Source organism: Heptranchias perlo, chromosome 15, assembly GCF_035084215.1.
Source record: "Heptranchias perlo isolate sHepPer1 chromosome 15, sHepPer1.hap1, whole genome shotgun sequence".
NCBI classification, from domain to species: domain Eukaryota; kingdom Metazoa; phylum Chordata; class Chondrichthyes; order Hexanchiformes; family Hexanchidae; genus Heptranchias; species Heptranchias perlo.
The window spans coordinates 56,639,551-56,652,156 of NC_090339.1; the positions used below are offsets into that span (position 1 = coordinate 56,639,551).

The 12,606-nt window shown below is 44.2% G+C and overlaps 1 protein-coding gene across 2 annotated transcripts in view; it reads right to left on the minus strand.

Moving 5' to 3' along the window:
• Positions 1-12,606, minus strand: part of si:zfos-2326c3.2 (mitogen-activated protein kinase kinase kinase kinase 4) — a 255,016-nt gene that overhangs the window by 123,170 nt on the left and 119,240 nt on the right. For both annotated transcript variants that reach the window (XM_067997295.1, XM_067997294.1), the window contains exons 11-12: positions 11,409-11,481; positions 754-961 (exon numbers count right to left, since the gene is read on the minus strand). In XM_067997295.1, coding sequence (XP_067853396.1) covers positions 754-961; positions 11,409-11,481 — 281 coding nt within the window. The remainder of the gene's footprint in view (positions 1-753; positions 962-11,408; positions 11,482-12,606) is intronic.

Here is a 12,606-nt window from a genome sequence, read left to right on the forward strand (position 1 = left end):
ATTCAGATGAGGAGGTTCAGGCAATATCACTGCTGGCAGATTCACTGCAGTTTCTGAGCTCCTTCACTACAATGTGCATTTGTCGTCACCCCTGCTCATTTTTGGTGATCTTCAGGCGTTTATATACCTTGAATTTCAAATGATTAAAAGACCAGCCATCGGACTACTTGCTGAGGAGATAGTCCACTTCGCCCTGTTGCTGCTGTAGTATGTCGCACCACCAGCCCTCCCACCACACAAGCCCCTGTCTCCCCTCGCCAGTGATGAACCTGCCCCTATCACTGGGGACCCCCTCACTCTAACGTAAAGACTGCATAATTATATATAACCCTCACGTCCTGAGCGCTTGTAAACTTCTGGTATAAGCTTTTTAAAAAAGCAATTTTATTAAGCAGCTAATTTTGGGGAAAAAAACTGGTTGTTAGACAAAAAATAGTTACAATGATTTTTGGGTCTTATTTCCCTTTCAAAGAAGTTGCTGTCTTAACATCCAATGGACATTACACACATGTAGAAACAGTTAATGGTCACTGCATGCAATGGACGGCACAGATCTTTTCAGCCTCTCGTTTATCTGTCTGAGCTACAAACGAGCCAGCCTTGGGAAGGTAAAGTTACAAAGCTAGAGGTGGCAATGTACTGCAGGGCCCTCGATTGGCTGTGATGAAACAATAAAAAATCAAGAACAACCTCTCTACAGGGTGACACGGAGAAACAAACGCTAACGGCAAATCTTTAAAAAAAAATCCTTACGTTTTCCAGCCACCTCCTCTGCTCCTTCTGCTGATCGATCCGCTTCTGTCGTTCGGCCAGGAGTTGCTTCTTGTACTTCTCCTGCTCCCGGAGTTGCTGCTGGAACATCTGCTGTTGCTGTTGGGATGCCGAGCGGTCCTTGTTCTCCTGCTGCAGCCGCAGAAACTCTCGGCGAAGCGTTGACTCTCCGGGCTGATTAACAATGGAGCTGAGCAGAGAGCAGAGCGCGCATTATCCAGATGCCGATCCAACAGAGTGGGAAACGTTAAGGACGTAATGAAGACCTCAGGGGAAAGTGAACATTGCCAATGCTAGCCCAACCTTCTGCAAAAATAGGTCTAATAATTGGAGAAATGCTGTTAAATTTAAATATATTTGATATTTAATTTTTTGAGAGAGATGGGTAATCTTACCGATAATTATATTTTGCAGGAATCTTGTGTTGATGTGCGGCATTTTAGCTACAAAGGCAATTTTGTGGCAGATGGGCGTTTTAACATATACAGTGATAAACCAGGACATGACCACTTCAGGCAGAAAAGAGTTGAAATATTTCGCTGAGAATAATATTTGCATTAAAAAAAAGTCAGTGCAATAATTTATCATATTAGTGAAAATATTAGCTGTAAATGTACGTGGGACATTTTATTTTTTTGATCGAATATCCTTTCTTACTCTTCCAGATGAGACGTGAATCGCAGGTCCGCTCTGCCCTCTCAGGTGGATGTAAAAGATCCCACGGCACTATTTTGAAGAAGAGCAGGGGAGTTCTCCCCGGTGTCCTGGCCAATATTTATCCCTCAACCAACATCACTAAAAACAGATTTTCTGGTCATTATCACATTGCTGTTCATGGGGCCTTGCTGTGCGAAAATTGGCTGCCGAGTTTCCTACATTACAAACATGACTACACTTCAAATGTACTTAATTGGCCGTAAAGCGCTTTGGGACACCCTGTGGTCATGAAAGGCACTATATAAATGCAAGTCTGTCTTTCTTTCTTTCTCACTCTGCCCCTCACCACTGCTGTGCCAGATTGGATATTTACTTGCAAAGGAAAAGCATAAGCATGCTAGGCGATGGGGAAATAGCTGGAGAGTGGGACTAATTGGATAGCTCTTTCAAAGGGCTGGCACAGGCACAATGGGCCAAATGGCCTCCTTCTGTGCTGTAAGATTCCATGATTCAGTCTGCGACTGGCTGAGTGCAGATATACATCTTCTTAAATTTACCTTTGTTTGGGCTCTCGCTGAATGCCTGGTGAATTTATCGAGTGAGTGCCTGAGCCAAATAGAACAGAAAGGTCTCAGCTTTGGTACCTGGTCTGTGGTAAGTTAGTTGACACAGCCTTAGGGGCACTACAATTGGCTTGAGTGACTCTGGATTAGGGAGAGGAAAATCTCACTTCTCCAGCTACCCCTGCTAGAAGTGCACATGTAGATGTTGGCCGAGGGCAGAATTGGGCTCCGCTGTAATGCCCCATGCAGTTGAATAGCCACACAACACTTGGGTGAAGTACTGGAAGGCACCTTGTGCCTGTGGAACTGTTTTCCTCAAAGCAGTCACCTTCAGGAAAGAAGAAAAAACTGGCAGGAAGAAAAAGTGTACCTTAAATTTCTCAGCTCATCAAGGTGATCAATGTCAGAGACGGGGAATGCAACATTTTTTCTACTTTCGGCACTCAGTTTTAGGATCAAGTACTCCCAAGTCAGGTCAATCCAGCTCAGATGCTGAGTAAAGCTCTCTATATAAGGCATTTGAACCCTCACACTATCAAAACGCTTCATAATTTTAAAAACCTCCATTCAATGTCCTCTTAGCCTTCTATGCTCCAATGGAAATAGCCCGACTATTTCAAGTCTCTCATCATAGCTAATGTTTCCAAACCCTGGCATCATCTTGGTGAATCTACGCTGTACGCTCTCTGTGGCTTTAATTTCCTTTCTATAATGGGTCGCCTAAACCAGCAGACAGTACTCAGTAGCTTAACCATTGGTATGTATAATTTTATGATTACTACTTCATGTTCCTATCTTTAAAACCCAAAATGCTGTTAGTCTATTTATTGATGGCTTTATCTACTTACACTCGCACTTTCAGGGAATTATGAATTTAAACCCTTAGGGCCCGATGTTCATGAACATCATTGACTGCCTTTCCATTGAAGGTCTACTCCCATTCTTTATTTTTCCTTCCAAAATATATCACCTCATACTTATCCACATTAAACTGCATCTGCCATCTGTCTGCCCATTCCGCTATGTCATCCTGAAGTCTTCTACAGTCCTCCTCGCTGTTTGCCAGACCTCCTACCTGTGTGTTGTCAGCAAAGTTTGAGATTGTGTTCCCTATACCCTGGGTCCAAATCATCTATACGTACCAAGATCAAAGGTGGACCCAGCAATGACCACTTTCAATTTCTCTTCAATCCGTGTAACGCCCATTTACCTTTTTGGGATAGATTTTCAACTTACTGCCCAGGAGTAAAACTGGCATTTGTGCATCAATTGCCGGTTGTAGAAACTGCCCCATTTCCATAACGGGCGGCCGATCCACGGTAGCAGTTTTAGCCAAAGCAGCAAGTTGAAAATCTATCCCTTTGTTTCCTGTTCGTCCCCCAACTTTCTAGCCATGCTGTTACATTTCTTCTTATACCGGATGTCTGCACTTATCTAACAGTAAACTTGAGCTCATCCATTTTAAAATTCTCATTCTTGTTTTCAAATCCCTCCATAGCCTTGCCGCTCCCTGTCTCTGTATTCTCCTCTAGCCCTACAACCCTCCGAAATCTCTGCGCTCTTCCAATTCTGGCTTCTTGTGAATCCCCGATTTTCACTGCTCCACCATTGGCAGCCGCGCCTTCAGCTATCTCGGCTCTAAGTTCTGGAATTCCCTCCCTAAACCTTTCCGCCCCTCCACCTCTCTCTCCTCCTTTAAATCACTACTTAAAACCTACCTCTTTGACCAAGCTTTTGGTCACCTATTCTAATATCTCCTTCTTTGGCTCTGTGTCAATTTTTGTTTGATAATTGCTCCTGTGAAACGCCTTGAGATGTTTTACTGTGTTAAAGGCGGTATATAAATGCAAGTTGTAGTAATAGTAATCTAACTTGTACTGTAGATAAGGCCTCAGGCTGCTTCAGATTCATCAAAATTGGTCCAATTTGTTTTGCACTCATTGCCTGTTTTTCTAAAGGGCACTTTCAAACTTCAGAATACTGATATTATTGTTGAAGCACCTTGAAGATTAAAGGAAAGTTCAGCTTCGCTGATCAGAAAAAAAAACGAAATCTAAATTGGATTAGGGATTTATTTAACTGTGTTCAACACTAACTGGTGGCCCAACCAAACCTAGCAAGAGTAGCCACATGAAATGCAAGTTCATATGTTATTTGAACATAAGATTCAAACTCATGGGCCTATAGGTTGACCATTTTGACACTAGATTTGAGTATTCAAAATTCACCTTCGAAGCAATCTTTGGAATTTTGCTTTGTCTTCCATTCAATTTGGATGACCTGAAGCAAACTTACTTTCTTGACTGGCTTTGGAGAGATGAATCAAGGTTATGACAGCCTGGACAATTCAGCTTCAACGATCCAAGCCAAAGACCAAAATCTTCAATGCTTTCAAGGACTCTACCACTGGAGTAACTGAAGCACTGACTGTAATGAACACAGTTACCAGCAGAGAGTCTTTTGTGATCTTTGATATATTTTTATTTTTAAATCCATTTTAATTTGATACCATCCATTTCTCATCACAGACAGTACAGACGCTTACTGAAGGAAGTTTTGAGTCTGTTACCCAGAGTACAGACACTGTTCCGTACTTAATGTAAAACATCAGACAGAAAAAAGTCATTCCTTTGATGTGACTCAATCAAATCTTTATCCATCTACAGGAAAGCTCACAGGCAGATGTTTTTTTAAAAATCAATAATCACAAATAAAGGGCACTCAAAAAGGATTTGCTTTAACTTAAAATCACTTTTGGATAAATCTGCATCCTTGTGCTCATCAAGACCAGCAATGACAGATGGAATATTTGTTCAACTTTGGTGCCCCGTGTCGGCAGCAAGCCTAGCCAGGGGAGGCACAGAGCAGATGCAGAGTAAAACTACACATCCTACTCAGCTCAGATTCAGAAGACCCCGCCCACTGCACCATGGTGAGTTTTTTTTAGTGACACTGCCAATTGAGTGCTATTTTATACCAAGTATGTCTTGCGCTGTGGATCAGCATCCAATAGGAATTGATTTAAGATTGCCCAAACTCATTTCGCACAGAACTACCAGGCAGTGGAGAAAACAATCTTTCATCCCGTTAGCATGGGCTGGACTTAAAGCCATGTCCCAGAGGTGAAAGCGTGTTGTACTAACCCACTTCATCTCCTTTAATTGTCTGGGGAAAGTTTTGTTTTGCAGTATAATATCTCAATTGCAACTGACCATAACTGGAAATAACACTGCAGTATTATTGTATGAATGCTTAATGTGTTCATAAGAAATTCCCCTGTCTGTTATTTTAATACAAACATTAATCTGTCTATTTTAAATGGTTTCATGCTTCTGTTAAAATAATGAAAAGAGAAATTTGATGTGAAGGTGTTAAGCATTCAAACAATAATATTATATCAAAAAAGGGTGTAAGGATAAACCCGGCAAATACAGGCCAGTCAATTTAACCTCGGTGGTGGGGAAGCTTTTAGAAACGATAATCCGGGATGAAATTAACAGTCACTTAAACAAGTGTGGATTAATTAAGGAAAGCCAGCATGGATTTGTTAAAGGCAAATCGTGTTTAACCAACTTGATTGAGTTTTTTGATGAGGTAACAGAGAGGGTTGATGAGGGCAGTGCGGTTGATGTTGTGTATATGGACTTCCAAAAGGCGTTTGATAAAGTGCCACATAATAGGCTTGTCAGCAAAATTGAAGCCCATGAAATAAAAGGGGCAGTGGCAGCATGGATACGAAATTGGCTAAGTGACAGGAAACAGAGAATAGTGGTGAACGGTTTTTCGGACTGGAGGAAGGTATACAGTGGTGTTCCCCAGGGGTCAATGCTGGGACCATTGCTTTTCTTGATATATATTAATGACTTGGACTTGGGTGTACAGGGCTCAAAACTTGGAAATGTAGTGGACATTGAGGAGGATAGTGATAGACGTCAAGAGGGTGTAGACAGGCTGGTGGAAAGGGCGGACACGTGACAGATGAAATTTAACACAGAGAAGTGTGAAGTGATACATTTTGGTAGAAAGAACGAGGAGAGGCAATATAAACGAAAGGTACAATTCTAAAGGGGGTGCAGGAGCAGAGAGACCTGGGGTATATGTGCACAGATCACGGAAGGTGACAGGGCAGGTTGAGAAAGTGGTTAAAAAAACATATGGGATCCTGGGCTTTATAAACAGAACAAAAGCAAGGAAGTTATGTAGAACCTTTATAAAACAGTGGCTCGGCCACATCTGGAGTATTGGGCTCGATGTTACCAGGGTTGCGGGTTCGCGGGGGGTGGGGGGGCTATTGGGTGCGTGGGTAACGCGCCCGGCGAAATCAGTCTGCCCCCCGCGCGATCGCAGCCTAATTGGATCCACTTACCTGGTCTTCCGGGTTCCCCACTGTTGATCGGGCGGACTGCGCATGCACAGTAAGGTCTGTCAGCTGGAGGAGCTCTATTTAAAGGGGCAGTCCTCCACTGACAGATGCTGCAACAAATAGCAAAAATTACAGCATGGTGCAGCCCAGGGGGAAGGCTGCTCCCAGTTTAATGGATGGGGTGAGGAGGACAGAGATCTTCCCCCTGGAGGACGGGAGGAAGCGGCCCGCCTCTGCCACCAGGAAGGCCTGGCTCGAGGTGGCAGAGGAGGTCACCTGCACCACCAACATATCACCCACCTGCATACAGTGCAGGAGTCGCTCCAATGACCTAAGTAGGTCATCCAAAGTGAGTACACTTACTCATTCCCCTACACTCCATCTGCCACATCACTGCCCCCACCCCACATCTCCTTCTGCACTGCCAACACTACTCTGTCACATCACCCCTCATACCCACTCAAAGCTCATCCTCATCTTACCTGCACTTACTCACCTCGCCAGTACTCATCCCACCACTACCACTCAACCCAATCCTCATACAATCTCATGGCTCTATCTCATACTCACCCTCTTGGGCATCTCTCTCACGGCCAGCCTCACTCAACCTGCCACTACCTGTGCTGCAGCCACAGGGCATGCATCACGTATGTGCAGTAGGCAGCGTAAGGCAAATGTGTCGTGAGCATGAAGGGGATGCACAAGGGTGTTTGAGGGTTTGTCATGGTTTCTACTTATATTGAATTTCTGACCAACTCACATTACATATTATATTGTCACCACTACTGTCATGTCTTTGCGAATCTTGTCTGTTTTGTGCAATAATGCCCTTTCCTGAGGATCACAATGAAGACCCACAACTGATGACACCCATTGTGTCACTGCAGAGTGGGTGTAGGTGTATTTGCAGGGCTCTTTTGTGCAGACGACTGAGAGACATCGGCGATGTCCCCGGTGGCACCCTGGAAGGATGCGGAGGAGAAGTTGTTGAGGGCAGTGGTGACTTTGACAGCGACAGGTGAGAAGATGGTGCTCGGGCCAGCCGGGAGCAGCTCGGCATGAAGGAGGCTGCAGATGTCCACGACTACATGTCGAGTGACTCTGAGCCTCCGTGTGCACTGCTGCTCAGAGAGGTCCAGGAAGCTGAGCCTCGGTCTGTAGACCCTGTGGCGAGGGTAGTGCCCTCTGCGACGCATCTCTCTCTGCGGTTGCCCTCCCTCCTGCTGTACAGGTGGATGTGTCACAGCACTGTGTTGTGGAGCTCCACGTGTCAGAGGTGGACGGCGAGGCCGGCGAGGCTGGCGAGGCTGGTGCCCTCTGCGACGCATCTCTCTCTGCGGTTGCCCTCCCTCCTGCTGTACAGGTGGATGTGTCACAGCACTGTGTTGTGGAGCTCCACGTGTCAGAGGTGGATGGCGTGGCCGGCGAGGCTGGTGATGCTGTTCGTCCTCCGAGGAGGTCATGACTGCAGCTACGGCGGCCCCCATCCGGAAGATGTACATCTGAGGGGGTCCGCAAGGTAGGTACATGTGTCTGGACCCCGGGGTAAGTGTGCAAGTTGGTGAATTTTCTTGTCAGGAGGAGGGTGGTGGAGGCCAAACTTTGTTCCAAGTGACAGAGTGGCCTCCTGCAATGAGTGAGGGTCTCCCCCCCCCCACCTGTCAAATGGACCTTTGCAGCTGCCACAGGCTGACAGCTGCAACACGTCCATTTCAACTTGGAGTGTTTCCCCCAGTATGGGAAACAGTCCCAGTTGTCTCTAAAATCCCACCTTCCTCACATAATCCCTTAATGAGGTCTGTTAATGACCTGAAATAGCTAGATAAATATTGTCAAGTGGCATCCCGCTGGCTTTAATTGCCTGCGGGATTCCCACATGCGGGGGCTGCGCGCGCACATCGGCGCGTCTGTGGGGAACCCGGAAGTGGGCGCATTGGAGCCGGGCTCCGAACCCGCTCCGGGATTCCCCGTTTTTCGGAGCCCCCCCCCAGGAACACACCCGATAGCGGGTGCTAAAATGAAGCCCATTGTGTCCAGTTCTGGGCACCGCACTTTAGGAAGGATTTGAAGGCCTTAAAGAGGGTGCAGAATAGATTTACTCGAATGGCTCCAGGGATGAGGGACTTCAGTTACGTGGATAGACTGGAGAAGCCGGGGTTGTTCTCATTGGAACAGAGACGGTTGCGAGGAGATTTGATAGATGTGTACAAAATCATGAGGGGTCTAGACGGAGTAGATAGAGAGGAACTGTTCCCATTGGCGGAAAGGTCAAGAACTAGAGGTCACAGATTTAAGGTGATTGGCAAAAGAACCAAAGGCGACATGAGGAAAAACTTTTTTAGCGAGTGGTTATGATCTCGAATGAACTGCCAGAGGGGGTGGTGGAGGCAGATTCAATCGTGGCTTTCAAAAGGGAACTGGATGAGTACTTGAAGGGAATAAATTTGCAGGGCTACAGGGAAAGGGCAGAGGAGTGGGACTAACTGGATTGCTCTTGCAGAGAGCCAGCAAGGGCTCGACAGGCCGAATGGCCTCCTTCCGTGCTGTAACCATTTTATGATTCTATAGTTACAATTACAGACTGACAGCAGCCTTATGTTGCAGCAGAAACAAAACAAGTTAAATTAAAGTAGTTATTTGTTTCAAACCACATCACATTCGTAACTGTGTTATTTGAAATTATTTATAATTTCTCTTTGCTTTGGTAAATTCTTCCCTCCTCTCCTTTCCTACTGATTAAGGAAACTCATAGTAGGTTATAGTTCCACACATGGTAGGATTCCTCCCATAGTTCCCCACATGATTATTGTTTAGCTAAGTCTGGAAAGGGATTGTTGGCAGCAAATTTGAGGCAGGGACCATTAGGTCAGGCCAATTCTATCTTTGGCTGGTGGCCACACATGTGTTTCCAGTAGGCCTTGGAGAGGGTGCAGAGGAGATTTATTAGAATGGTACCAGGGATGAAGGACTTTAGTTACGTGGAGAGACTAGAGAAGTTGGGACTGTTCTCCTTAGAACAGAGAAGGACAAGGGGTGATTTAATAGAGGTGTTCAAAATTATGAGGGTTTTGATAGACTAAATAGGGAGAAACAGTTTCCACTGGCAGGTAACCAGAGGACACAGATTTAAGGTAATTGGCAAAAGAACCAAAGGGGAGATGAGGAGAATTTTTTTTAGGCAGAGAGTTGTGATGATCTGGAATGCACTGTCTGAAAGGAAAGGGAAGCAGATTCAATAGTGGCTTTCAAAAGGGAATTCGATAAATACTTGAAGGGGAAAAAGTTGCATTGCTATGGGGAAAGGGCAGGGAAGTGGGACTAATTCGATGCTCTTTCAAAGAGCCGGCACAGGCACGATGAGCCGAATGGCCTCCATCTGTACTGTATGACTCTATGTTTCTGGATAGCAATCAGGACCTGGAACTAAGGGCAATTTCCCCATCCTTTGTCTGGCCAAACTGAGCTCACCTGTTTTGCCATTGGAGGCTTCCCTTTGGTAACATTTCTGAGCACCATCACCAGGATCTTATTAACAACACCATGATTTTTAACAAGGTCACGTAGAATGCATATAGCCAAAAACTCCTAACTGTAATTAATAAATACCAATATAAATTCTATTTGTAAAAATGGGATGAGCCTCTCTGTATCAACTAGCTGCCATGTTGGAAGATGTGCTGGCTAAGAATGGCCACTGGCCGGGTCAGGAGCCATCTCACCCCAGATTTCCTTTAATCATTTTTTTTTTGAAAAACAATTGTTTGATTTTTGCAAAAATGAAATGGTCATGATTTTTTTCAAACTCCTATAGCGTCAAAGAGAGAAGATCTCTCCCAAAGGGAATAAATTTAGCCTTTGGCTTTTTTTTATTGTGGCACAGCTTCCTGGTCAACATTTCTCCCTCAACCAATACCACCAAAAACAAAGAACAGCACCACACGGAAGGACAGGAAACACAATTCAACTAAATTATTGAGGTCTTCCTGCACTCATGCACCAATATCAGACCAAATTGAAATCTACTGGAAGGCACTGGCTGAAAGAGCGGTGGAAGCAGATTCAATAGTAACATTCAAAAGGGAATTGGTCAGATACTTGAAAAGGAAAAAATTGCAGAGCTATGAGGAAAGAACAGGGGAGTGGGACTAATTTTATAGCTCTTTCAAAGAGCCGGCACAGACACGATGGGCCGAGTGGCTTCCTTCCGTGTTGTATAATTGTATGATTCGATGAAATTAACTGAGCATTCAACTCATTTAAACAGATTGGCTGCCGCATTTGCCTACATAAAAATTCTGTGACTGCATTTCAAAAAGTAATTAATTGTCTGTGAAACATTATGGGACAACCTGAGGATGTGATAAGAATTAAGGAAACACATAAAGATAGACAGACAAAATTGCATTTATATTTCTCCTTTCATGTACTGTATAAGTTCCCAAATAAATGCAAGTTCTTTCCTTCGATCCTGCCTGTTCTTGTTTGTGAGCCATATTCCTGCTAATTGTACCACAAAGAATAACAGCAAACAGAAGGACAGAGAACACAATTGAACTCAATTCTTGGGGGATTCCTGCACTCCTGCACCAACATCGGACCAACTGAAATCTAAATTTGCTTTTTTCCCGGGACAGATTCCGTATTGCTGAAGTATCGTTTCAGTATCATGGCCTACTTGTCTAAGTTAATGGGAAGACTGTTTAAAGTGAATTAAACATGAAATTATCTCCACTCAACATTTACAAACCAACAGTCTCAAAACCAAATTGGTTTAAAAAAAAGACAATTATGGCACAGCTTTCTCATTACATCACATCCTGGGCAACATTTCTCCCTCAAACAACACCACCAAAAACAAAGAATAATTGCACATGGAAGGCCAGGATACACAATTCAACTGAATTATTGGGGTCTTCCTGCACTCATGCACCAATATCAGACCAAATTAAGATCTACTGGAAGGCACTGGCTGAAAGGGTGGTGGAAGCAGATTCAATAGTAACTTTCAAAGGAGAATTGGATATATATTTGAAAAGAAAAAAAAAACAATTTACCTTGGCTCTCCTTCATCTTCATTCAATCCATCTTCATCTTCTTCACTTCCACTGTATTCATACTCTGTTTCCTCTATTAATGAGAAGGGATAATGATGAAGCTCATGTTCAGTAGAGGGACCACTGCATGATTGTTCCTCCAGAAACTGCAACTAATTCTTCTTTTAAATTAAGTCTAGGCTTTAATAAGCTGTGCTAGCTGTTCTCCAATCTGTTGTAAACTACTTGTGTTTTGGAGCAGGTGATGCCAAGTTAGGGAGGACAGGTGAATATGAAGAGGCAGCCAAAGATGTGAAAAGTCATTTCATAAAGTAGGTAAATGAATAGCTACTGGCAGATGAAATTCAATCTGCACACAGGAACAAAAAAAAATGGGCTGCAAATGCATTTCATAAATGGTGTTAAAATAGCTGAGGGTGAAGTTGAAATCGATATGGGAGAATTAGTAGACTCGATAACTCAACATGTCCAGTCACTGCCGAGCAGCAATCAACTAAACAAATAGAATGCTGGACTATGTAGCAAAATCAATAGAATAAAAGTTGGGGGACTAGATTTGTACAGAGCTCGGGTCAGTCCGCACCTTGAGTAATCTGTCTGGTTTTAACCAAGACAAGGGAGAGTCATGCAGCTGAATTCAGTATCAGAGGATTGAGTTATCAGGAAAGATTGCAAAAACTTGTAATATTCATTCCTTGATAGGATGCCTTGTATAGTGCATAAGGTAGTCAGCAGTATGGGAAAGGTCAATCCAGAGCACTACTTCAAGATAAACCTTGACAGCAGGACAAGAACCATAAGTTCTTACTAACAAAAGACAAATTTAGGACTGATGTCATGAAATTATTCATCAACACCTGCAATGGACTTCTAGATAGGACAATAGATGCAGTGATGGGGGAATTGCAGGTTCTTTTAGCGTGAATGAGTTTCAGGATGTTCCAGATAGCTTTCCTCATCCTTATCTCTCTCGTGAACTAAAATTCTGGCCTCTTATGCATACCCCACTCCCTTCACCCCACCACAGGTGGCCGTGCCTTCAGCCATCTACCCTCTTAGCTCTGAAATTCCCTCCCTAACCCTCTCCACCTTTGCACCTCCCTCGTCTCTTTTAAAACCCGCCTTTAAATCCATCCCTTTGACCAAGCTTTGTTAGGCTCGGTGTCGATTTTTGTCTGATTACACTCCTGTGAAGCAC